Source organism: Mirounga angustirostris, unplaced genomic scaffold (assembly GCF_029215605.1).
Source record: "Mirounga angustirostris isolate CCGP_5_RB_7025 unplaced genomic scaffold, mMirAng1.0.hap1 SCAF_16, whole genome shotgun sequence".
NCBI lineage: Eukaryota > Metazoa > Chordata > Mammalia > Carnivora > Phocidae > Mirounga > Mirounga angustirostris.
The window spans coordinates 44528170-44554060 of record NW_026991724.1 but is presented as its reverse complement, the minus strand read 5'-3'; the positions used below and the strand labels follow the sequence as shown (position 1 = coordinate 44554060).

Genomic DNA, 25891 nt, shown 5'->3' with positions numbered 1-25891 from the left:
AAAGATCAGCCTCATGGGAAGAATGTAATTGAACCCCAGGAACAACTCTGGCAACCAAAGGCTCAGGTAAGCTTTCCTGTGGGAATTATCCCATGTCATAACCAGGAAGAGGTAATGCCATCCCTAACTCCACAGGGAAAGGATGACTGGAAGCTCCACATTTGGATCCCTCCCATAGTTTTCCCTATGTATCTCTTCCTTTAGCTGATTCTAATTTGTATCTTTTCACTGTAATAAAACTAATCATAGGTGCAGTATTTTCCTGAGTTCTGCGAGTTGTTCTACCGAATTACTGAACATAAGAGTGGTCATAGGAACCCTTGAAATTGTCAAGAGATTTGTATAATTCATCACATCAGCAAATTAAAGGAGAAAAACATGTTCACACCAACGGGTGACAAGATGGCTTCTGACAAAATCTAGCAGGCATCAAGTAAAATAGGGCCTGACTGAAAATAGTTATGAATAACAGACTACTCTAAATCAAAAGGCATTACACAAAATGTTTAAACAGTTACATGATTTCCATTAAATTGGAAAAAAATGAGAGAAATGTATCCCCACTAATACTCAACATTATTCTGAAAATACCAGCTACTGCTATGAGAAATATAAATAAAATAAATATAAATATTGAGAGAACTCTTTTCTACTTGCAAATGCCATGAACATATGGCACAAAAATATAAGACTAGAAATAGAAAGAGTAAGATAATCTGGTAAGGTTGAGAATGAAACTATATCTAAATTTAAAATGTGAGCAAAACAGTAAATGCCATAACACAGTCATAACACAAGTCACCTTGAGAGAAAATAACTCCAATATTTATAAATGTGTAGTACCTGGAATATTTTACATATCATGAAAAATCAATGAGATAACCCCAAAGAAATAGAGAAAATGCATGAATAAAAAAAGCACTGTTAAGAGAAACATGACTGACCAATAATCACATATGAAAAAGATGCTCAAGGGGCGCCTGGGTGGCTCAGTCGTTGAGCGTCTGCCTTCGGCTCAGGTCATGATCTCAGAGTCCTGGGATCGAGCCCCGCATCGGGCTTCTCGCTCTGCGGGAGGCCTGCTTCTCCCTCTCCCACTCCCCCTGCTTGTGTTCCCACTCTCGCTGTGTCTATCTCTGTCAAATGAATAAATAAAATCTTTAAAAAAAAAAAAAAAAGATGCTCAAGTCACTTGTAATCAGGGAAATACTGAAACCAGTAACAGAAGTAGGAAAATCTAGATGCTTGTTTCAGTGATTAGAGAAATGCAAAATTAGTGCAGTGATGGAGCAACCATCTGGCAACATGTAAAGTGGAGAGTCTGTACAACCTACAGAGAACAATTTCACTTCTAGATATGCACCTTAGATTCTTCACTCTTCAAAGAAATCAGAAAATACACAAAATGATATTTAATATAGCATTTTTATTACAATGAAAAATCATTTATGTCCTAATCACTATTTAACAGAATATTTAAGCATGTTTAATATATACATATCAAGGACCAAGCTAGAATCTTTTACATTCTATAGAAAAGCACTAGCCCTCAAGATTCAAGCAGGAAGCTTTCAGAATATGACGTGAGTTACAAAGAAAAGTGCCCTTTCCTCATCCCCTGCCAACACAATCACTCACCGTAATGTCTGAAATGATGGTCTTAAAGACATTCATTGTGGTAATAGAAGCATCTAACAAAGTGGTTCACATTCTAAAGATGGTACGAAGATACTGGGAATGAGAATTCCACAGTGAAGTAAGTTTGAGATACACTGTGTTAAATAAAAATCTCTTTACTGTATCTTTTGACAAGCTGATGATGTGTACTTGGATTTCCCCACAAGCAAATGCTTTGCTGCACTTACACATTTTCCTAAGAAATCTTTTCCCAAATATCATCAAGGACTAGAAAATCCCAAAACAAGTTTGTGGAGAACGCTGGGTTAAGGTCTTACACTCTGTTAAACACAGCTCTCCTGGAGATATCTGAAACTTGGGAAAGGCAAACACATGGATCTATTAGTGAAGACTGATTTTGTAATTAATTCTAAATAGAATTAAGATGAATAGAATCTTCATAAATGAAGCTGGTCTAGATTTTGCTTTTTAGGAGCCATCTTCATTCAGGTTTGTATCAGGATTATTTTAGCTGTGCAGAATTAACTGGTAGAATTTTGTGAAGGATTATCTATTTCTTAAAGCTTTTACCTGCACAACTATCAGACTTTTTCTTAAGCAGGGAGTTCATATATACATACACATTTGCTTGTTGGTCTATTTGAGTCAATTTTCATAACCTTCCTACAGAAAAAAAAGGTACCTATATTTTAGGTATTAGAATACATATAGCACATATATATAGTATTGTGTTGTAATTAAAACAAAATTTTCTGGATAATCTGTAGCTATGTCACCTTTATCACGGTCAATATTCTAAAGGCATTATCTTTCATTTTCTTTTTCTTGACTGGATCTTCCAAAATCTTATCATTAGTACTGGATTAAATATACTGTCTAGTCCTTAATTTCTATTTTCTTTGCTTCTCTTTTGTAGGTTTTATTCTGTTCTGTTTCTGGTTTCTTGACGTAAGTATTCACTCCCTTAACACATTTATTTAGGTGACAGGCTCTGTGTTGACTGCTATGGATAAGGTGAAGATGATGAAGACTGGGTCCACAAATAAAACTTCCTTATAATGCATTAAAGGGGATGAATTTCTCACTGAACAGAACTTTGGTGACATCTAACATGTTTAGATGCACACATCTCATTAACAATCATTTCTAAGTAGTCTATAAATTTCAGTTTTGATTTTAAACATTTTATTACTGAAACTTTCAAACACATAAAAAAGTAGAAATATTAGAACGAACCCCCCAAAGCAAACCACTCCATGTCAGTAATTACCAACATTTTACCAACCTACTTCCCAGCTCTCTTTGCCAATTCTTTTTCCTTTGCTGGAGTATTCTAATGCAAATTTTATATCTTACCATTTCTTAAATATATAAGTATGTATCTCTAACACACAGAACCTTTTATCTTTTAATAACCACGTTGACATTATCATCCCTAACAAAATATTTCTAAATATCATCTAATACTCAGTGCATGTCCACTGTCTCCAAAATATCTTTTTACGTTTTGTTCAAACTAGGTCCAAGCAATGCCCACGTACTGAATTTAGTTGATGGGTCTCTTAAGTCTCTTTTAATCTGTTAATTGTTGCCCTTCCCCTTTTCTTTTTCATGCCACTCATTAGTTGAAGAAATCAGGGTCATTTGTTTCTTAGAATTTTACGCATTCTGGATCTGCTTGGCTACTTCCTTGTGGTGCCATTTACTTTTTTCATCTATTCCCCAAATTGTTGTTTTTAAAGAGTTTGATTCAAAGGTTTGCTTCCTTCAGTTCACTGTTTTGGCAATAAGGCTTTGTAGGCAGTGGTTTGTATTTTGTATTGCATTTTATCAGGATGTAGATATTGTCTGATAGTCCCACTTTTATAGAGATTAAAATTGATCAAAGGGCTCAGAGGTGGTCAGCTTGATAAATCCACTGTAAAGTTCTCACTATAAAATATTTCACCCAATAGTTTTTTTTTTTTTTTTTTTTGAGACAGAATGAGAGAGAGAGAGAGCTCATGAGAGGGAGGAGGGTCAGAGGGAGAAGCAGGCTCCCCGCCGAGTAGGGAGCCCAATGTGGGACTCGATCCCGGGACTCCAGGATCATGACCTGAGCCGAAGGCAGTCGCTCAACCGACTGAGCCACCCAGGCGCCCCACCCAATAGTTTTAATATCGACTGAAGATCATTTTCTGGACCCATTATTCCATTAGGGAACTAGAAAATGGTGATTTTTCTAATCCTATCATTCTTTCTGTATTTACGGATTTCTTAAAAACAAAACAAAACAAAAACCTTTTAATCTGAGCAGCTTTTGGTGGCCCTGAAACTTGGTTCACATGGAAAAAGCAAAATAAATGCTTGTTTTTCCCCTTACCAATTTTCAGGATGAGTTGGTGCCCAAGCATCTTCCATTGCTGACCAAACTGTGCAGCTGTAACCAAGTAAACTATCAAACTACTAGTGGGGTCATGTCAGAAGACCCAACTCCCACTGGTTGAAGATGGGGCAATTTGAACATCAAACCATACACTGCCTGTAATGGAATGATGATCTTTCTTTTATATGAGTTTTACATACATGTATACGCACACACATGCGCGCACATTATTAAATTTCCAACTGGTTTCCTTTCTGTCATCTTTTTGATGTTTCTAATTAAGCTTTAACAGTGGCCAGACAACAGGGATTGCAAAACATTTACTCTTTGGAATTTATTATGGGAAAATAATTTCGTATTTTTCTGATTCTTCAACAGTTGTACTCTTAACCTCACATTCATGACATTTGTAAGGTTTCTTTTCAGCATGAAATGATTGATGCAGCTCAAATGATGAAGAACTTCCCACATTCAATATAACCTCTTAGATTTTATCTGGAATAAATTATCTTAAGTTTAGTAAGTGCTGAGCAGTGACATGAGGCATTTCTACATTTACTACTTCTAGAGTAAATTCCTTTCATATGAATTCACTAACACTAATGATAACAATTGTAGATAATATTTACAGAAAACATGCTATGTGGCTGCTATTTTTCCAAACATTAACTACTTAATCCTTAAGACAATCCTATTACACAGTGTGGCAGGCTGACTCTGAAATGGTCCCTACAGCCTGGTATTCATACTCTTGTGTAATCCTCTACCCTTGAGTGTGGGGTGACCCAGTAACTTGCTTCTAACCAGTAGAATACAGCAAAAGTGACTAAAAGGTGTTACTTTGGTGATTAGACCACACAAGATTATAGCTTCTATGACGCTAGTAGATTCTACTGCACTCTTGGCTTGCACACTTAATAATCAGTCATGCTGAAGAAGCCCATGTGGCACGGAACTAAGGTCAGCCGTCAGCCAGCTAGAAACTGTGGACCTCAGTGCGAGAGCCAACAACCATGTGAGGTTGGATATGGATCCCTTCCCCTGTTGAGCCTTCAGATGAGACCGAACCCTGGCCGAAACCTTTAGTTTAGCTCTGTGAGAGACCCTGAAGCAGAAGACCCAACAAAGTTATGCCCAGACACCTGACCCATAGAAATTGTGAGATAATGTATATTATTTTAAGCTACTAAGTTTGTGGTAATTACACAGCAATAAATAACTAATATACATAGGTACTATTATCACCATTTTACAAGTGAGCAAAATGAGGCACAGAAGTTTAAGTACCTTGTCCAATAACACACTGGTAATAAAGGAGTGAAATGCGGATAATGATAGGTAAGGCTAAAGATTTCCCTACATTCATTATATTATTCCCTCATACAAATTTGCTAAAGATAAACAATGTTTGAATGGTGATAGATGGCTTTTAAAGCAACATATTTTTTTCAATAATATAAAATTTCTTATGCTTAGTTGAAGCATGAAGCAAATTTCTCAAAAATGAATTTTCAGATATTCTGTAACATAATGTACAATTGAAGGCTTTCTCATATTAAACCCCATTATGAATTTTCTGATGTTGAGTAAGGTGTGAATGTTGTCTAAAGGCCTTCTTACATTCCTTACATTTGTAGGGTTTCTCTCCAGTATGAATTCTCTGGTGCTGAGTAAGGAATGAATAAAGTCTGAAAGCCTTACCACATTCCTTACATTCATAAGGTTTCTCACCAGTATGAATACTCTGATGCTGAGTAAGTTGTGACAGCAGTCTAAAAGGTTTTCTGCATTCCTTACATTCATAAGGTTTCTCACCAGTATGAATACTCTGATGTTGGGTAAGTTGTGAGAGCAATCTAAAAGCCTTCCCACATTCTTCACATTCATAAGGTCTCTCACCAATATGAATGCTCTGATGTGAAATAAGTTGTGAGTAACTACTAAAGGTCTTCCAGCATTCCATACATTCATAGGGTTTCTCACGAGTATGGATTCTCTGATGGCGAACAAGTTGCTGCCTTAGTCTAAAAGTCTTCCCGCATTCCTTACATTCATAGGGTTTCTCACCAGTATGAATACTCTGATGGACAGTAAGTTGTTGGCATATTCTAAAAGCCTTTCCACATTCCTTACATTCATAAGGTTTCTCACCAAAATGAATTTTCTGATGTACTCTAAGGTCTGGACCACATACAAAGGCTTTCCCACATTCCTTACATTCATAGAGCTTCTCAGCAGTATGAAGTCTCTGATGTCGAGTAAGGTGTGTACACTGCCTAAAGGTCTTCCCACATGCCTTACATTCATAGGGTTTCTCACCAGTGTGAATTCTCTGATGTCGAGCAAGTTGCTGATGCACCCTGAAGGCCTTTCCACACTCCTTACATTCATAGGGCTTCTCACCAGTATGAAGTCTCTGATGTTGAGTAAGTTCTTGGAGCACTGTAAAGGCCTTCCCACATTCCTTACATTCATAGGGCTTCTCACCGGTATGAAGTTTGTGATGTCGAATAAGGTGCGCACGCTGTCTAAATGCCTGCCCACATTCCTTACATTTATAAGGTTTCTCACCAGTATGAATTCTCAGGTGTTGACTAAGTGTTGAGCGACGAATAAAGGTCTTCCTACATTCCTTACATTCATACAACTTTTCTCCATTATGGACTCTCTGATATTCAGCAAGAAAATTATGCTTTTTGTAAGTGGTCATTTTTTCAGAAGTAATTTTCACTTGCCCAAAATATCCCTCTTGTGGTTCCTTTTGTCCCTCAATCTTGCCTTTGCATTCCCAATCATTTCTAAAAATGGAGTCCTGAAGACTACAGCTTTTAATTCTTTCCATTATCTCCCACTGGAATGAATATATTTCATAAATGTCCTTTTGTGGAGATAAAGTATTGGTCCTATATCTGGACTGCAAATCTGAAAGAAAACAGAAGGCAAACACACACTATTTTCCTGTGACAGAAGAAAGAAAACTTCTATAGAGAAATAAAAGGCACCTAAAATAATGCTTACTACAAGTGAATGGATTAGATATCTCTAAAACAGGCATTTCTGCTACAATACCACATATGTGTACCTAAAAAAACCCTTATCTTCTGCAAAATTACACACCAAAAAATTAAGAGTTTATGAAGAAAATGGCTAGAGAAGACCACTCAAACCCATGCAACTTTATTGGCAGAGCGCTAACAAATATAATAATTGATATTTCAAGAGATAACTCAAAAGGCAGTTCAACACGGCTGAAGGCCACTTCCTGGATACTGAAATGCACACACAGAAAAGTGGAAAAGCTAGATTTCAGGTGCTGAGACATTGCAATGAACAAGAAGCCCTGAGGGGCGCCTGACTGGCTCAGTCAGTTGAGCCTCTGCCTTCGGCTCAGGTCGTGAACCTGGGGTTCCTGGGATCGAGTCCCGTGTTGGGCTCCCTGCCCGGTAAGGATGAGGAGTCTGCTTCTCCCTCTCCCTCTGCAGCTGCCCCTGCTTGTGCTCTCTCTCTCAAATAAATGAATAAAATCTTAAAAAAAAAAAAAAGCCCTGAGCCAGCAAGGCTACCATTAAGGTGGGAATAGGGTAAAATGTAACCTGTCTCCAGCTAGAAGCCATGCAAGGTTGATGGCATCTATCTCTGGGAAGAAAGTCCTGGATGTAGACACTTACTACTGATTTTTTTCATATAGAGGTGAAAGGGCCACCAACAATAAAATATCCCATTGAACGCTTTGCCTTGCTGAATGTTGTAAGTTTACTTCTATTCTGGCTTCATTCAAGTAGGAAAATGACCTGTGAACCAACTAACTCTCACATTATACTGCTATCATTCCCTATTCCATAACACTATTAAACTAATTTGTATTGAGGGTTATTAATTGTATTATGGAACACACTGTATTCTCATATATTAAAAAAAGAGGAAAAAGGCAAAGGAAACACAGAGAATGGAGTCCAGGACTGGAGATAAGGCTGGTGATTAGAGAAAGAAGTTACATCAGTGATAAGAATCACCTGAAGATTTCTTAAAACTATACAGAAGCATTTTTAACAGACTGCAACATAAACTACAGGATTAAGTCCTGGGCATGTTTTTGTTTTGTACTTATTTAAATTCTCCAGCAAATGATTCTGATGCTGATCAATATTTGAGTCTCTCTACTTAAATGTTTTTAATGCTTTCTCTTTATATTTAGAATCAAATATAAATACCAGAACATGGATAATAAGCTGCTTAACTGCTTATCAACGCCTCTCATTTACTCTCTCTGTTCATGCCACAAAGGCCTCTTTTCAGCTCACAAAAGGCACTACCACTGTTCCCATTAAATAGGACCTTTCATAGGTTGTTCCTTCTTTGAGAAATCCTCTGCCTGCATGCTTGGCTTCCCTTCATCATCAGGTCTCAATCAAAAATCACTTCTTCCAAAAAGCCATTCCTGCTGATCCTGTTTAAAACTATGCACTCTTGGGGTGCCTGGGTGGCTCAGTTGGTTGAGCATCTGCCTTCGGCTCGGGTCGTGATCCCAGGGTCCTGGGATTGAGCCCCGCATCGGGCTCCCTGCTCCGTGGGAAGCCTGCTTCTCCCTCTCCCATTCCCCCTGCTTGTGTTCCCTCTCTCACTGTCTCTCTCTGTCAAATAAATAAATAAAATTAAAAACAAAAAACAAAAAACAAAACTATGCACTCTATATTCCATCCCAGCAACAGGTTGCTCTTCTTTGTCCCAATTTTGGAATATTTATAAATTTTCTCATTTGTTATTCTGTTAGTTTCTTACCCCTAAGCTTCCCTAGTGGCAGAAACAATCTGTAAAGTCCATTTACCATTAAATAACAAACCCCAAATACACAATGGATGTTACTCATTTATTCCCATAATTACATAATCACTAATGAATATGTACATCTGTTTCTAAACTTTTAAAATGTACTACAATAGGGGCGCCTGGCTGGCTCAGTCAGTGGAGCATGTGACTCTTGATCTTAGAGTTGTGAGTTTGAGCCCCATGTTGGGAGTAGTGTTTACCTAAAAAAAAAACGTACTACAATGTTTTACTTTTCTCCACTAGAGTTTATACTATTACTTATCAGTGCTACATTTACTCAAATTTTTGTTCCTTCATACCTCCTCCAGGTGTTCCTTCCCATTCTATATAGCTAAAGCAAGGTTTGTACTTCCCAGAAAACTACCTCAAGTATCTTTCAATAATCCTAACATTGAAAGGCTTATGAAATCCTGAGCAAAAAGGCATGGGCAGATACTGAGTATAGGAGAATGACTGTCAAATATGGAATGGTACTTGGGATCACCTGAGTGCAAAAGAGTAAAAATAAAGGCTATGTTGGATATAGGCTCGAAACTAATGATCCAAAGATAATGGGGAACTTGCATGAGAAAATCTAAAAGTTGAATGAAATAAGCAAAAATATGGGGACAAGTGGGTAGGAGAGATAAGAAAGGTTTTTTTCTATGACTACAGTACAAATGTATAAAACTGCTGAAATGACTCAAAAGTCTCATCACTATGAAACATGAAGAGACTTTGAAACTATTCTAAACTCTTGATTATGGTGGTTACATAACTGTATCATTTTTCAAAATTCATAAAACTAGGTACTAAAAAGAGTGAATTTTAATGTACATAAATTATATTTCATTAATTAACTAGACTTATAAAGTATTTTAAAAACGTAAACACAAAAAAAGATGTCAATTCCCACTAATTTGCAAAAATAATGCACTCTTAGGGAATATGTGGAAAATCTCCACCGTCTGCTCAATTTTGCTGTCAACCTAAAACTGCTCTAAAAATGAAGTCTATTAAGAGAGGGGTCCTGGGGCGCCTGGGTGGCTCAGTTGTTAAGTGTCTGCCTTCGGCTCAGGTCATGATCCCAGGGTCCTGGGATCGAGCCCCATATCGGGCTCCCTGCCCCGTGGGAAGCCTGCTTCTCCCTCTCCTACTCCCCCTGCTTGTGTTCCCTCTCTCGCTGTGTCTCTCTGTCAAATAAATAAATAAAGTCTTAAAAAAAAAAAAAGAGGGGTGCTGGGTGGCTCATTCTGGTAAGCATCTGACTCTAGATTTCAGCTCAGGTCATGAGCTCAGGGTTGTGAGATCGAGCCCTGTGTCAGACTCCACACTGGGAGTGCTTGCTTAAGATTCTTGCTTAAGATTCTCTCTCTCCTTCTCCTTCACCCCCCCAATCTCTCTCAAAAAAAGCAAAACAAATTATATATGTATATATAAAATCTTTTTAAAAAGCATACATTTACATGTATGTATAAAAAATATGTATATATGTGTATATATATATCTCCAAATAGAAATCTCATAACTGAAAAATACAATAGCTAAAATTAAGAATTTAACAGATATCTTTAACAGTAGATTAGACTTTCTTTAACAGTAGATTAGACTTAGCAGAAAAGAAGATCAGTGAACTAGGAAATGGGTTTATAGAAGCAGCACAGAAATAAAAAATAAGAAAAAAAGAAAAAACAGAAAAGAACATAAGATATATGCAACAATTTAAAAAGGTTTAACATATGTGTAACCTGAGTCCCAGAAAGAAAAGCAAAAATGGGAAACAATACTTGAAAATATAACCAAAAAATTTTCAAAACTGACAAGATATGAAGCCTAATTTAATTCTTTAAAACAGCAAACAGAATACATACATCACGATATAAAACTAGATACACCACAGTAAATCTGTGAAAACCAAAGAAAGAATATTCTAAAGGCAGTCATAAGGGAAAAAAAATACTTCCAAAACAATACCTTGGAAGGAATTACAATATGACCAACAAATTGTTGCTAAATGGAAATGATAGAAGCCAAAAGACAAGATATTTGCTAAGAGAAAATAACTGCCAATCCAGAATTCTATCCAACAAAAACAAAGACAAAATTCTGTACCCTTGAAAAATATTTTCAGGGACGCCTGGGTGGCTCAGTTGTTAAGCGTCTTCCTTCAGCTCAGGTCATGATCCCAGGGTCTTAGGATCGAGCCCCGCATCGGGCTCCCTGCTCGGCGGGAGGCCTGCTTCTCCCTCTCCCACTCCCCCTGCCTGTGTTGCCCTTCTCACTCTCTGTCAAATAAATAGATAAAATCTTTAAAAATATATATATTTTTTCAAACAAAACCTAAGAGAATTCATTGCCAAGAGGCACAATAAAAGAAATATTCAAGGACATTCTTCAGGTACAGAGAAAATGATTCCAGATAGAAGCATGGCAGTGCAGAAAAAAATGAGGAGCACTGTAAGAGGTAAACATGTAGGTAAATCTAAATAAATATTGAGGCACCTGGGTGGCTCAGTCTGTTAAGCGTCTACCTTTGGCTCGGGTCATGATCCTGGGGTCCTGGGATTGAGCCCTGCATCAGGCTCCCGGCTCAGCAGGGAGCCTGCTTCTCCCTCTCCCTCTGCTGCTCCCCTTGCTTGTGCTCTCTCTCTCTCAAATAAATAAATAAAACTAAATAAATACAATGTTACTAATATCTTCACAATATTGGGAAAGATATAAAGGAATTAATTTAAGGTACAATGTAGTAAGTAAAGAATCCATGTTTTAATCTCTAGGGCAACTCTGAGAAGAAAACTAAAAGTATACATAACTAACACACTCAAGAGGCAAAGCTAAAATTGAAACATTTCATTAATCCAGAAAAGGCAGGAGAGGAAGAAAAGGAAGAAAGAATAAGTTGAACAAATGGAAAAAATTAGGAAGATAGTAGATTTGCACCTGAATACGTAAGAAAATGACTTAAATGTAGATGGATAAAATAATATCAATTAAAGGACAAAGATGCTTCTTATCCATGTTGGGGGAAGGACGCTGTGTGAGGAGTCCAATCCGGGTAAAGAGGGCATCCACCGATCAGGGCAGCCCCAGGCAGGTTGTTGAAATCCAAGTAAGGTGAGGAAAGTATCCAGACAGAGGAGCAGACCAACATGTACTGGTCACATCTACCATGAATCTAACTCTACCTCCCATCACTACTATTCCAATCAAAACCACTATAATCTTCAACCGGGACAAAAGAAATAACCTCCTAACTGGTCTTCCTTCCCATCTTGCCCCTATTCAATCTGTTCTCCATAGAGTGATAATTATAAGACAGATCAGCTTATGTAATTCCCCTGCTCAAAAGTTTCCAATGGCTTTTTTCACATTTAAAAGTCACATGCCTTACCTCTGAATAATCATCATTCTGGCCTTTTTGCTGTTCCTCAAACATACAAAACTTATCTCCTGATCCAAGGCCTTTGCATGTGCTGTTCTATCAGGACTGCTCTGGCTTTAGATATTCCTATAACTTGAGCTCTTTTTTCATGTCTCCACTCAAATATCACCTCCTTAAAAAGCCCTAACCACCCTAACACAAATGTGTCTACACCTGCCAATTTCTATTCCCTTGCTCTTCTCACTTAATAATACTTGTCACCACCTAATATTATTTATTCATTTACTTGTTTACTTCATGTCCTTACTCCTATTAAAATGTAAACATGACTGCTGGAACCTACCACTCTTGTTCACAGTTGTTCCACCAGTGGCTAGCACAGTTCATGGTTCCGACCAGGTACTCAATGAACGAATATATTTGTAGACAACAAAAGACATATAAACTAATCAAAACAGAAGCCAGAAAGAAACTGGATCCTATACAGATAGATATTGCTATGGACTGAATTGTGTCCCGCCCCAAATTATACATTGAAGCCCTGACCACCCACCCTGACTATATTTGGAAATAGTGTTTTTAGAAGACAATTAAGGTTAAATGAAGTCATAAAGCTCCTAATCCAATAGGACTGGTGGCCTTATAGGAGGTCTCTCTCCCTCTCTCCTCCTCCTCCTCTCTCTCTGCCATGTGAGGACAATGTGAGAAGGGAAGATCTGCCAGAAAGGAAGAGAGCCCTCATCAGAGCCCCCAAATGCTAATCTCAGACTTCCAACCTCCAGAACGATGGGAAACAAATTTCTGTTGTTTAAGTCACCCAATCTATGGTATTTTGTTATGGCAGCTCAAGCTAACACAGATTTATATATAAATGAATTATAGTCATTGACAATAAAAAGGAGTACCCCCTCTCTTTGTTCAAATTTTTTACCCATCATCCCTAATGGGACATTTTTGCTTCCTTTTTATTTTGAAAAAACTGTAGATTCCTATGAGGCTGCAGAGAAATATACAGGAAAGTCTGACGCAACCTTCACCCAGCCTCTCTCAATGTTAACATCTTACATAACCATAGTATAATATTCAAACCAAGAAATTCTCCTAGTTTTCTTCTAAAAGCTTTATATTTAGCTTTCATTTATTTTAAAGTTTATTTTCTTATTATTTTTAGTAATCTCTACACCCCACAACCCCAAGATCAAGAGTTGCATGCTCCTCTGACTGAACCAGTCAGGCATCCCTAGCTTTCATGTTTTTTATATAAAATTTATATTGAATTTAAAAAATTTTTATTTTTCAAGTTTAGCTTTTATATTTGGCTTTTTATATTATGTTTAGTTTTTATATTTAGGTCTAAAATACATCTTAATTTGGGGAGGAGGTACGGGGTCAGGATTTTTTTCCCAGTTATCCAGCACCATTTGTTGAAAAAACTTTCCCTTCCCCATTGGAATGTTTTGGTGCCTTTGTCAAAAAATAAATGATCTTTTAAGTGTGAGTTCTACCTCTAAGGTCTTTGTTCTGTTCTGTCTGTTTATCCTTATCCAATACTCAATGTCTTGATTACTGTAGTTTTATTTAAGATTTATCAATTTGAGAGAGACAGAGAGATAATGTCAGCGGGGGACGGAGGGAGAGAATCTCAAGCAGACTCCCCACTGAGTCTGGAGCCTGATGCAGGGCTCGCCCTCACAACCTGAGCTGAAGCCAAGAGTTGGACATTCAACATACTGAGCCACACAGGCGCCCATTGATCACTGTAGTTTTTTTTTTTAAGCTTTTATTTATTTATTTGACAGAGAGAGAGAGCCACAAGCAGGGGAGCTGCAGGCAGAGGGAGAGGGAGAAGCAGACTCCCCACAGAGCAGGGGGAGCCTGATGGGGGCTCAATCCCAGGACCCCGATGTGGGGCTCGATCCCAGGACCCCGGGATCATGACCCGAGCCAAAGGCTTAACCAACTGAGCCACCCAGGCGCCCCTCATTACTGTAGTTTTATAATGAATCTTGAAGTATCTTGAAGTCATGTAGTCTAAGTCCTATAATATACTCTTCCTTTTCCAAGATTATCTTAGAAATGCTAAGACCATTGTTTTTCCATATCAATTTTGGAATCAGCTTGTTAAAACTATAAAATTGACATTTTAAATTTTTTTTTTTTAAGATTTTTTATTTATTTATTTGAGAGAGAGAGAATGAGAGAGAACACATGAGAGGGGGGAGGGTCAGAGGGAGAAGCAGACTCCCTGCCGAGCAGGGAGCCCGATGCGGGACTCGATCCAGGGACTCCAGGATCATGACCTGAGCCGAAGGCAGTCGCTTAACCAACTAAGCCACCCAGGCGCCCGACATTTTAACAATACTGAGTCTTCCCATCCCCAAACAGTCTCTTTACACTTATTTAGGTCTTTAATTTCTCTTAGCAATGTTCTATGATTTTTTGTGTGGAGGTCTTGCATGTTTTGTTAAATTTATTCCTTAGTATTTTTGGGTTTTGACACTAATGTAAATTAACTTAATTTGCTTTTAATCTTAATTGACTTAATTTACTTTACTTTAAATTCCTTATTTTTTTCACTTCTAGTATATGAAAACACAATTGATTTTTATATATTAACTTTGTATCCTGTGATCTTACTGTGATCTTCATTTATTACTTTGAGTAGCTGCTGTTTTGATTCGTTAGGATTTTCCATCTACATAATCATGCCATCTCCAAACAAGAGTTTAACTTCTTCCTTTTTGATTTTATGTCTCTTATTTTCCTTGCCGTATTGCAATGCTAGGACCTTCAATACAATGTTAAATAGATATGGGAGGGGCGCCTGGGTGGCTCAGTCGTTAAGCGTCTGCCTTCGGCTCAGGTCATGATCCCAGGGTCCTGGGATCAAGCCCCGCATCGGGCCCCCTGTTTGGCGGGAAGCCTGCTTCTCCTTCTCCCTCTCCCACTCCTCCTGCTTGTGTTCCCTCTCTCGCTGTGTCTCTCTCTGTCAAATAAATCAATAAAATCTTTAAAAAAAAAAATAGATATGGGAAAAGTGGGCACTTTTGCCTTGTCCCCAATCTTAGAGGGGAAATTCTTCAATCAAGTATGATGAAGTTTAGGGCGCCTGGGTGGCTCAGTTGGTTAAGCGACTGCCTTCGGCTCAGGTCATGATCCTGGAGTCCCGGGATCGAGTCCCACATCGGACTCCCTGCTCAGCAGGGAGTCTGCTTCTCCCTCTGACCCTCCTCCCTCTCGTGCTCTCTCTCATTCTCTCTCTCGCAAATAAAAATTAAAAAAAAAAAAAGTATGATGAAGTTTATGATGTAGTGTTTTTCTTTAAGCAGTATTTTTTGAGGAAGTTCTCTTCAATTTCTGGTTTCCTGAAAATTTTTATCATGAATGGATGCTGAATTTTGTCATATGCGATTTCTATATCTATGGACACAATCACATGGTTTCTCTCATTCCTGTTAATACGGTGAATGACGGATTAATTTTTTTCACACTAATTTTTGAATGTTAAGCCAAGCTTGCATTCCTGGGATAAACCCTACTTGATTATCATTTTTATTGCTGGATTTAATTTACTAATATTTTCTCAAGGATTTTACATCTATGTTCATGAAGGATAATGAGCCTGTAATTTTTTTTCCCTGTAGTAATTCGTCAGGACACAGTATACGAGTTACACTATTTTCGGAAAATGATTTGGGAACTGTTCTTTCCTTTTCTGAAGGAAATTGTGTAACACTGCTGCTAGTTCTTCCTTCAGTATTTAATAGAATTCACCAATGAAGCCATCTGAACCTGGTGTTTTCTTTGTGGAAAGATTTCTGATAATGAATTCAATTATTTTGATAGATATAAGATTACTCATTTTTTTTTTATCTTGTATCAGTTCTGGTAATTATGTTTTTCAAGGAGTTATTTAAGATGTCCAATTTATTGGCATAAGATTATTTATAGTATTCTCTCACTATTCTTTTAATGCCTACAGGGTGTTAAGTGATAACCCAGTTACTCTTTCATTCCTAGTATTAGCAATTGTTGTTGTCTTTTTTCTTTTTTCTCGATGAGTCAAGCTAGTATTTACCAACTTTGTTGATCTTTTCAAGGAATCAACTTTTGGCTTTATTAATTTTCTCTACTTTTTCTATCTTGTTGATTTCAGTTCTTATGTTTGTCATCTTTTTTTCTTCTACTGAGAACAGCTCCTCTCTTTGAAGTAGGAGAAAAATATGAGAAATGAGAAAAACAGAGTTGTAATCAAGATCAATATGAAGTTCCTTTGGTGTCCAGGTTTAAAAGATTTTAATTTGCTTCCCAGGTCTCAGGCCTTTCCTCCGCAGGCCATGGGCTTCTGAAGAGAGATTTCCAACAACATCTCAAGGCTAACAGGCTTGGCTAATTATCTGCAGTAATTAATTCCCCATCCTGCTCAGCCCTCACTCACCAGAGTAGTGTCTTCTGGTCCCTTCCCTCACGACCATCCAGGGCTCTTTCCCTTCATCCAATAAGGTAATCACATCTGGTTTAGAAATGGAAGGTTCTGCTTAAAAGATAATGTGACATGAAATTATAAGCCCAAAAGTCAGGTTCAAATCTGGTTAAGTTCGTGATTAACTACAGATCAAAATGGTACTTTATAAAGCCTAAGAGCAAAATGCAAGGGAGTTGAAGAGCACTCATATTAGGGTAACTTTAGGAGCACAAGGAACAGATGGTTAAGAACAGGCCTTAATATAATTTAAACTCATACTAGCTCTGTTGAGAGGTAGTCTTGTGTAGTGGTTGAGAACACAGAGTCTGGATCCAGACTGCCTGAGTTTAAATCCTGCCTTTGTTGCTGTGTTACCTCAGCCAATTATTAACCTTCTATGCCTAACTTTTCTCATCTGAAATGAGGATATCATAGTATATTTCTGATAGAGTTGTGAGAATTAATAATGCATAATGCTCAGGATAGTATCCAAGTACAAATATATAAAGTTATATATACACAAACACACATACACACACACACCTATGTGTGTGTATTGGCTATTTTTATTGTTATCAATTTGCTGACAGGAGTGTACTTCTTCTGATCCTTTCTAGGATTATTTATTCAATATTAAATGCAAAGTTCTTAGTTTTTAAATTTCAACCGCAGAGCAGGTAGAACTGAATATGTCTGTTATAGGAAACAGAATGTGTTTACTTGAGTTTTAAACGAACTTTGTGGATCCATTTCATACTTTGTAAGTTCTATAGGCTCCCCTGATTTTTAGAGAGACTCAAAATCCCTGTGTTTAGGTACTCTCCTTGCAGGTGGATTAAAAAGGAGTGTTAAGAATTTGTATCAATTCTGGGCTCAAATATAATGTAAAATCTGATTTCTTGGACAATGCTTCTGTTGTAAGCAACCCAGAATTCAAGCCCAGCCCTTGGATACCAATGAAACAAGTAAATTACAGAGCCTGAAGAAAAATCTGAAGGGCATAGCCGGATGAAAGTGATGAAGTATTAAATGGTGGAGCCTATTTCCAACCTAACAAAGCTAAAACCATTCCTTTGGAACAGAGAGAAAAAAATTTATCTAGTTTCTCAAAACATTTTCCTAAAATTGACAGTAGAGAAAGTCAACAGAATTTGGGATAAATAGCCTTACCTAGTGAGATGAAATTGCTATAATTCTCCCACATCACATCCCTATATAAGTCTCTCTGAGCTGAGTCCAGGAATTCCCATTCTTCCTGTGAGAAGTCTATGGCCACGTCCCTGAATGTCACTGAACCCTGAAAAAATAAGACTCATGTATTACCTGTGAAAATAAATGAAATATTTTTTAAATGAAAAGGGAGGAGATCGAGGACTGCAATGCAGAGAAGGGTTCACATAACAAGCAAATGGGGTACGGCTTATGTGTCGGGGACGGTAAGAAAATCAGTATCACTGAAGGAGAGTTCTACATGTCTTAAACAGTCCTGTGGCTGCAGGTAAGATGAACTTTTTACCCCAAAATATCTGGAAATGAATAAAATAAGCAAAAAAAAAAGTCCCAATTAAATGAAACCCTAAACACAAGACTTCTACAAGCTCTGTGTCTCCACAACAAATTCATGGGAAACGTCTTCCCCCTTCTTTTCCCTTTAATGATCGTGAAAAAATATTGATAAAAACTTCTCCCAAATGTACTACAATATCTCTTCTAAGAAAATGGACTCAAGCTCATCATAAAGTCAGATTTTCTTACATTTTCCCTATAAGGACCACTTCTTTAGTCAACTTTAAAGAAATTGCTACATGGTAGTCCACGTTTTGAATATATCAGATTCAGTCTTTTTCTTTTCGATTTAGATATTTTAATTCAGTTCAATTTCAAAAATCTTCCTCAGCTCTCACAGCCTACATTATCTATTACTTATGCATCTGGATGACCTTCTTAGTCTTTATTATCCGTCATCCCTCACTGAACACCCTTCCTCATTCCTGAGTTAGAGGATACTGAACCATGATGATGTCACTCTGGACCAGTGGTTTTCAATAAGGAGTGATTTCACTCCCCAGAAGACATCTGGCCATGTCTGGAGACAATTTTGGTTGTCACCACTAAGGGGGAGGGGGTGTGTTACAGGCATCTAATTGGTAAAGGCCAGGGATACCGTTAGATATCCAGCAATGCAGAGGACAAGCCCCCACAATGAAAGATTCTCTGGCTCAAAATATTAATAGTCCCAAGGTTGAGAAACCTTGCTCTAAACCCGTACATCCCATAAAATTACACAATGGACTTTGCTCCTGGTGTTCTTCTCTCAGGGTTTGCTGGAGATGATTCTTGATCTCTCTTTGCAGTTCTGTTCTGATTACCTCCCAATCACCCCACTGGTGAGGGAGAGATCCCCTGCCCTAAATATTATGAGGTGGCTCAATGCCTGACACTGGACAGATGAGATTGACAGCATTTATTAGACATGTATACTCACAGCCCAGGGGAGGAGAACACCACACGTCATGCAGGGCCACACAGGGGTTGCACTCAGGAATGGAGTGAACAAGCAGGGTCTGTGGGAGGCAGGCTTTGTAATAAAAAGAGGGTAAGGTGTCCCTGATTCCCGCAGGAGGACGTGACTGGTTTGTTTGAGTAATTCTGTGGGCCGGCAGGGAGGTCCTCACCCTTCAGAGTGAGGACCAGGAGGGGTTTAGGTCATCTGCCTGATAGGAAAGCTAGCCAGGTGGAAGTCTTTTCTGCTGGATGGAGAACTGATTTGGCAAAAGCAGGGAAACTCATGATTGGGCCTTTGGAGCCCTGTTAAGATATCAAGTCAGCATATGAAATTTTAGGCCTTACAGTGTAAGGCCCCAATTACATCCCTAACGAATCCACCCCATCCCAAAAGCCTTACATGCATACCATAAGATCTCAACACATACAGAGACTGAGACCAGCCAACACTAAATCTCATCTTATGTACTTGGAAAACTCACATCTGTGAAGAAGTTTGGAGTTTTCCCTCTAGGCAGTCAAACAGGACCAAATTCTCTCTTCCATCAAACCACCAATCTTCAAGGAAAGTTTTCAAAACAAGGACCTCCCACTTAATATCAATAACCCATTCCCGAATATCAGACATTCTAACACTACATTATTAAACAAGTACCTATTTTCCCATCATTTTAAAGCAAAGAACTCCATTGCATTATACATCAATTCCAAGCTTCCAAATAGCCTCACAGCTCCCTCCAGTATAGAATTACATGGGTTAGTTATTGCACACTTATCTTTAGCTTTAGTATTTTCATTGTCTCTTTTACTGAATTCACTTTTCTCACTTGCTTTGTGTCTTTCCCCACAATTTCTTCAGTACTTCCCCAACTTTTTGGAAACTCATTTTACACTACACAAGAACTACATGTTAAGTGCACTATGAAAATGCACTTCAACAAGAACCTAACACTCAGTTATGACGCACACTCAGTATGATGCTCTGATACCTCCATTCTCACCAGCAGCACCAGATACACACATATTTGCATGCATCTCAAAACATGTGCAGATGGTTCTGAGAGTCTAGCAATTATATGTGAAATATAACAAGACTCTCTTGCACAGTATTTTTTGTTAAAAAAGGTTGTATTGAACTATACAATTTCTTATTTAAAGTTCTAAAAATACGCAAAATTCAATTATAATGTTAGAAGTCAGGATAGTGGGGGCGCCTGGGTGGCTTAGTAGGTTAAGCAGCTGCTTTCGGCTCAGGTCATGATCCTGGTGTCCTGTGGGATCGAGCCCTGCATTGGGCTTCCCTGCTCAGCAAGGAGTCTGCTTCTCCCTCCTTTCCTTCCCCCCACTCATGAGCTCTCTCTCTCTCTAATAAATAAAATAAAATCTTAAAAAAAAAAAAAGAATTCAGGATAGTGGTTATATCTGGGCTGGGTGGGCAAGCAGTGACTGAAAGGGGGGCATCTGAGGTACTAGCAATATTCTCTTTCTTGACCTGAGTGCTGATAGCACAGATATGCTCAATTTATGAAAATTCATTCAGCTACATACTTAGGACTTGTGCACTTTTCTCTATTTACATGTCAATAAAAAGCTCAAAAACTTTGAAAAGATGTCAAATTGTGTACTGGGGACACAAATTTTTCCTACATAAAAACCAGACTAAAAATCACTGTATTCAGAGAAATATACTTTCTCTGAAGTTTAAATCTTAAAATCAAAAGCTGTTCTATTGGAAAATGTTAACAAGGGGACGGACATTCTACAGAGAACGCCTACATTTTTCTCAAGGCATTTCACTTTTGCTCCCTCATGGCTCTTGACAGAAGATTTTGGAGCTAGGAGATGGTCCACATTAGTGCAGAAGAGGGAAGGGCACGTAGAAAGGACACTGGGTTATCTGTCCCCAATCTTCACAAGACTGAAAGTAACTAAAGCAAGTTCTTGGGCAGAGTTCTGTTAAATAAGAAGTTTCAGGATAAGGAATGAGTATGTACACATGACCTAGAGATCAACAATATTTCAAAAAGGAGAAAAGAACATCAACTTACATGGGCCATGGTTTCGAAATGCAAGAACTGGTCAGTCCTTTGCAAGATTTCTCTTTTGGAGAACTGCAGAGCCCTGATAAGCCAGATCTGGAAGAAAAAAAAAGAGGCCATGAAATCAAATGTAACTCGGAGATCCCAAAATGACTTATGTTAATGAGATTTTTTCTTTTCCCTTCCTACTTCCTAACTATTCTCCACCACTATAGCCACCCTGATCTCATACTCACAACAACTAGAGGAGACTATAAGAAGTCTGAAGAAATCCAAGCCCTGAGAAGATCCAGCTGAACAATGATGGGTTTTGTATAGAAGCCTGAATATTTCGGAGGATTCCCCATCTGGCAATGTAGATCTGGTCCTGACGTTGGACTCCTCCTCCCTCCAGTACTTTTCAGGGCTGAGAAAGGGCCATACCACCCATATACAGCCTCTTGAGCCCCCAGGATCCTGCCTGAACTTCCTAAATACGAAGCCTGAAAACCACACAGACTGAGCCTGGCAGCTGCTGCCACTGGCCTTTCCCCAGCCCAAACAACTCACTACCCTGTTTCCCAATCAGGACCTCTCACACCGTGACATCCTTTGCACCACCCCCCTCTCATACTATGACCACTGCACTTAGTCAACAACATTCATGGAGAACTGTTACGTGATGGGTGCTTATGTACATCACCCCATGACCCTCAGCACTGCTCTGCTATGTATTTCTTCTCATCTCTCAGTGGATCAGGAAACCAACGCTCAGGGGTGAAATCATTTGTCCAAATTCACAATGATTAAGTGGCAAAGCTTTGTTCTGAGTTCACATTTCTCTAACTAAAAAATCATCTTTCAACTTTGGTTTTTGCCTCTGAAGACTAGATTTCTACTTCACTGTGAGGAACCTGAGCAAGGGCAATTCACTAAAAAAAAAAAAAGAAAAGAAAGAAACAACCTTTCAAAAGATACTAAGCATCACTACTAATTAACGAGATGTGTGTAAAACACACACACAAAAATTATATTCTTACAGTGACAGGGCTGGGAGGTCTAAAAGACTGATGATGTCCCAGATTAGCAAGGTCACGAGGAAATGGGCACTGTGTTGGACCAAATTTAGAACTATGTGAAGCAGCATTTAAACGTTATAACCCTGTAAACCCTATGAACCAGTTCCCAGAACTCCACTTCTAAGACTAAAGAAACTATTTGCACATGTATATAAAGATATTGGCAGAGGTATGCTGACAGGTATGGTTTACAATGAATAAAAGCTGAAAAGAATCTAACTGGGGAAATGATTAAATAGTAGTGCATCTGTATCACTGAAAACCAGGCACATGCTAAAACGTGATGATGTTGCCCTAATTTTGATGAAATGGGTGAAGCCAGTGTGTTTAAAAAAAAAAATCCCATGGGGCACCTGGGTGGCTTAGTTGGTTAAGCGTCGGACCCTTGATCTTAGCTCAGGTCCTGATCTCAGGGTAGTGAGTTTGAACCCCTAGTTGGGCTCCACACTAGGTGTGGAGCCTACTTAAAAAAAAAATTAAATCAATCAATCAATCAATCAATCAATCCCAACATGTGTGGCATTAAATTCTTGTGACAGAAAAAAAATCACATATATGCCTAGAAGGACCTGTTAAAATGTTTACAGGAACAGCCAGCAACACTCACCACCGTATTAAACACAGTGTGAACCTAACATATACAACTATGCCAAATAAGGCAAAAATTTCCCCATTTCAAGGTTTTCTTTAAGTCTTCTGTTGAACTGAGAAAAAAGCCCAGGATACTCTAAGAACAGCTGTTCTTTTTTCCTGAGTGACTTTTCTCTCTCTTTTTTTTTAAGATTTTATTTATTTATTTGACAGAGAGAGACACAGTGAGAGAGGGAACACAAGCAGGGGGAGTGGGAGAGGGAGAAGCAGGCTTCCCACTGAGCAGGGAGCCCGATGCGGGGCTTGATCCCAGGACCCTGGGATCATGACCTGAGCCGAAGGCAGATGCTTAACTGACTGAGCCACCCAGGTGCCCCAAGTGACTTTCAGAATACAAATCTCAGCTCTGCTAGTTATTAACTGTGATCTTGGACATGTTACTTAACTTTTCAGCCTTAGTCACCTCCCATAAAAAAAGGTGGTAATTATAGATTCTATCTCAAAAGGTTGTTATGAGGATTAAATAAGACATCACATATAATAAAGCACTTCAAGTAGCAAATAAACATTAAATAAAAGTCAGTTATATCGGGCGCCTGGGTGGCTCAGATGGTTAAGCGTCTGCCTTCGGCTCAGGTCATGATCCCAGGATCCTGGGATCGAGTCCCGCATTGGGCTCCCTGCTCCTTGGGAGCCTGCTTCTCCCTCTGCCTCTCTCTCTCTCTCTCTGTCTTTTACGAATAAGTAAATAAAATCTTAAAAAAAAAAAAAGTCAGTTATATCACTGAAGATGAAGAATATTACATACTTTTTCCCAGAATTATTAAAGAAAATTCTCTTCTGCTCTTTCCTTCTTCCATAAAAATTTGAGCTTCTCAGCCTTGCTCTCTTATAATGCTAGCTAATAAATTTCAAACTTCACATTGATAAGCAATTCCTCCTGATTAACAACAATTTACAAAAGGGGGTTCGTGGATGGATGAAGCCAATGTGGGGAAATCGTCACAATTTTTGGATCTGTGTGATGAGAAAAAAGATGGAATTACAACATAATAGTAACAATTAAATCTACTGAGCACTTATTATGTGTCAAGCATTATCTTAGGGCTTTATATATATTAATTCATCTATTCATAGCAATCCTATACAGCAGTTTCTATCATTATCCTCTCACAGATGAAGGAACTATGGCACAGCGATGAAATAAATTACCCCAATTTCACCCACCTCTAATGGGGTAGTTTTAGGACCAGAACACTGGTAATTTAGCTCCATAACTAAACTGCCTCTCATAAGAACACATAAATAATATGGCCTGACCACTCATGCTGTCAAAAACTTCAACCCATTTCTCAAATTTCTACTAACATCTTCCATTCCCTTCCCTTAACACAGACCTCTCCATTAAAAACCCTGTCACATTTCAACTCCTTAAAAGCCTCAAAAGCAGAAAACCCTGTCACCAATCAAACTATCTCCTACCTTTGCCTGCTTCTGAATTCAGGGCAGTGGTGAAGATCAAAGACACCTAGCATATGATTCTAACTAAACTGTAATCCTCTCAACAAATCAAAGCCTAAAATAAAGCTCTGCAGTTGGCCTCTCCCATTCAGGAGGTTTATTTGCAAACCATTTAAATGATTAGAAAGAAACAGCTCACAGAAGGAATTAAATGATTGCCAAATGTTCATGTGAATACCCACTGGAGAGGAGGCAGGAAGTAACCTCATCACCCCTATCATTCACTGGGAAAAAAGAGCAAAGCACCAGGTCTACGGATAGGATATTTCCCGAGTTAAAGCCTAACCAGCTAAAGACTACCTGCAACAAGCCTGTATAGTCCAACAAAACCACATTTATTGACTCAAGGAGGAAATTCTACAGGAAGGGTTGGAATGCAATGGAAGAGAAGAAAAGCTCTTTTGTAAAGGGTTGAGTTCCAACTGAAGGATTTTGAAGGATGTATGGGAAGCAGGGAACAATTACGGAATGGTTGCGGTTTCTGAGATGAGGGATTAACTGGAGAGTAAGGGTTATCTTGAAGGGAGGGTAGTTTAGCAATTGGGTATCTCCAGTAATAAAATAAAAAATGGCAAAGCGAGTCTGGAGCATCACTGGTAAAACAGCTGTAATCGTTCAAAGAGGGAGTTGTTACAGCATTTCACAATTGCATGAAATAATACTTTCTATTAATTTTGCAGCTGGCTTTCCCTGTCTCTTCTCTCCCAGCGTGATTAAAGCAAGGGCTGCTTTTTTCTCTTTTCAGTCCGCGCTGATTTTCACCATTCTTTTCCAGGAGATGCAAAAATAAAAGTTACATTTCGCGGAACAAAGAAGCTATAGACGTGCAAATGCTTATCTCCTCCTTTCTTTCTCCTTCCTAAAGATCAGCAGGATTGGGGAAAAGAGACGGGAATCTTGAGGCACTGAGCCTTTTTGGCACTCAGCCCCGCCTGGCTAACTCAGAACACACCCCCGCATCACACTTGCTCCCACCATCCACCACGCACAGAACACGACGGAACTAAGAGGGAGTCCGGGGAAAAGCTCAGCCTTCCCGGTATCAGAGAAAGGCCGAGTACAAAGGCCGAGTCTGGAATCTGTCTCCGAAGTCATAGTAGTTTCCTTACGAGGGAGCTCTGATTAAGCTGTGGTTCTGAGACCTGCAGTTCTCAGGACTGCGTCTTTTTGTTGGGGGCCTTCACTCTGGGGCTCATACATCTAACTCGGAGCCATTCTGGGCCGAGGGATATGTGCAGCCCTTAAGCGGAAAGGGAAAGGACGCCTCAGGGCACCCGATGCCCAGTCAGCGTCACAAATTCCACAGTCAGTGCAACCCGGTTCACACAGAGGCCCGCGCCGCGCCCGCGCCGCCCCCGCGCCGCCCCCACGCCGCCCCCGCGCCCATTTCCTCAATGCACGCGACCAACTCACCTCTCCGAGCCGACACCAGCAAGAAAGCCGGAAGGAAACTAGGAGCAGAGGCCTGTGGGAAATGTAGTCTTCGGTAGGGAGGGCCCGGCCCCTCCCCCAAATTCCTGC

At 39.0% G+C, this 25891-nt stretch overlaps 1 protein-coding gene across 8 annotated transcripts; it reads right to left on the bottom strand.

Annotated features, from left to right (window-relative positions):
- Positions 1-1406: 1406 nt before the first annotated feature.
- Positions 1407-25881, bottom strand: ZFP14 (ZFP14 zinc finger protein). 8 transcript variants are annotated; one of them, XM_064581382.1, is made up of 7 exons: positions 25784-25815; positions 23658-23866; positions 21210-21296; positions 19142-19220; positions 17827-17953; positions 16630-16728; positions 1407-6925 (listed from the first exon to the last, which is right to left on the bottom strand). In XM_064581382.1, the coding sequence occupies exons 4-7, from the start codon at positions 19169-19171 to the stop codon at positions 5559-5561; spliced, it is 1623 nt and encodes a 540-aa protein (XP_064437452.1). In that variant the 5' UTR covers positions 19172-19220; positions 21210-21296; positions 23658-23866; positions 25784-25815; the 3' UTR covers positions 1407-5558. The 8 variants fall into 8 exon arrangements, with proteins under 8 accessions (XP_064437452.1, XP_064437451.1, XP_064437454.1 ...); XM_064581381.1 differs by lacking the exon at positions 23658-23866 and having other exon boundaries at positions 25784-25881; XM_064581384.1 differs by lacking the exon at positions 23658-23866 and having other exon boundaries at positions 16630-16725; positions 25784-25881.
- Positions 25882-25891: the final 10 nt, after the last annotated feature.

What these genes read in the sequence shown, in the direction of transcription:
- ZFP14 (XM_064581381.1), bottom strand. Translation starts at nt 19,171, where the DNA reads ATGACGTGTGGTGTTCTCCTCCCCTGGGCT. An exon ending in GTGTTCTCCTCCCCTGGGCT is followed by an intron (nt 17,954 to 19,141) that starts GTGAGTATACAT and finishes TTATTTTTTCAG; the next exon opens with GGTTCAGTGACATTCAGGGA. An exon ending in GACCAGAAGACACTACTCTG is followed by an intron (nt 6,926 to 16,629) that starts GTGAGTGAGGGC and finishes GTTTTCTTTCAG; the next exon opens with ATTTGCAGTCCAGATATAGG.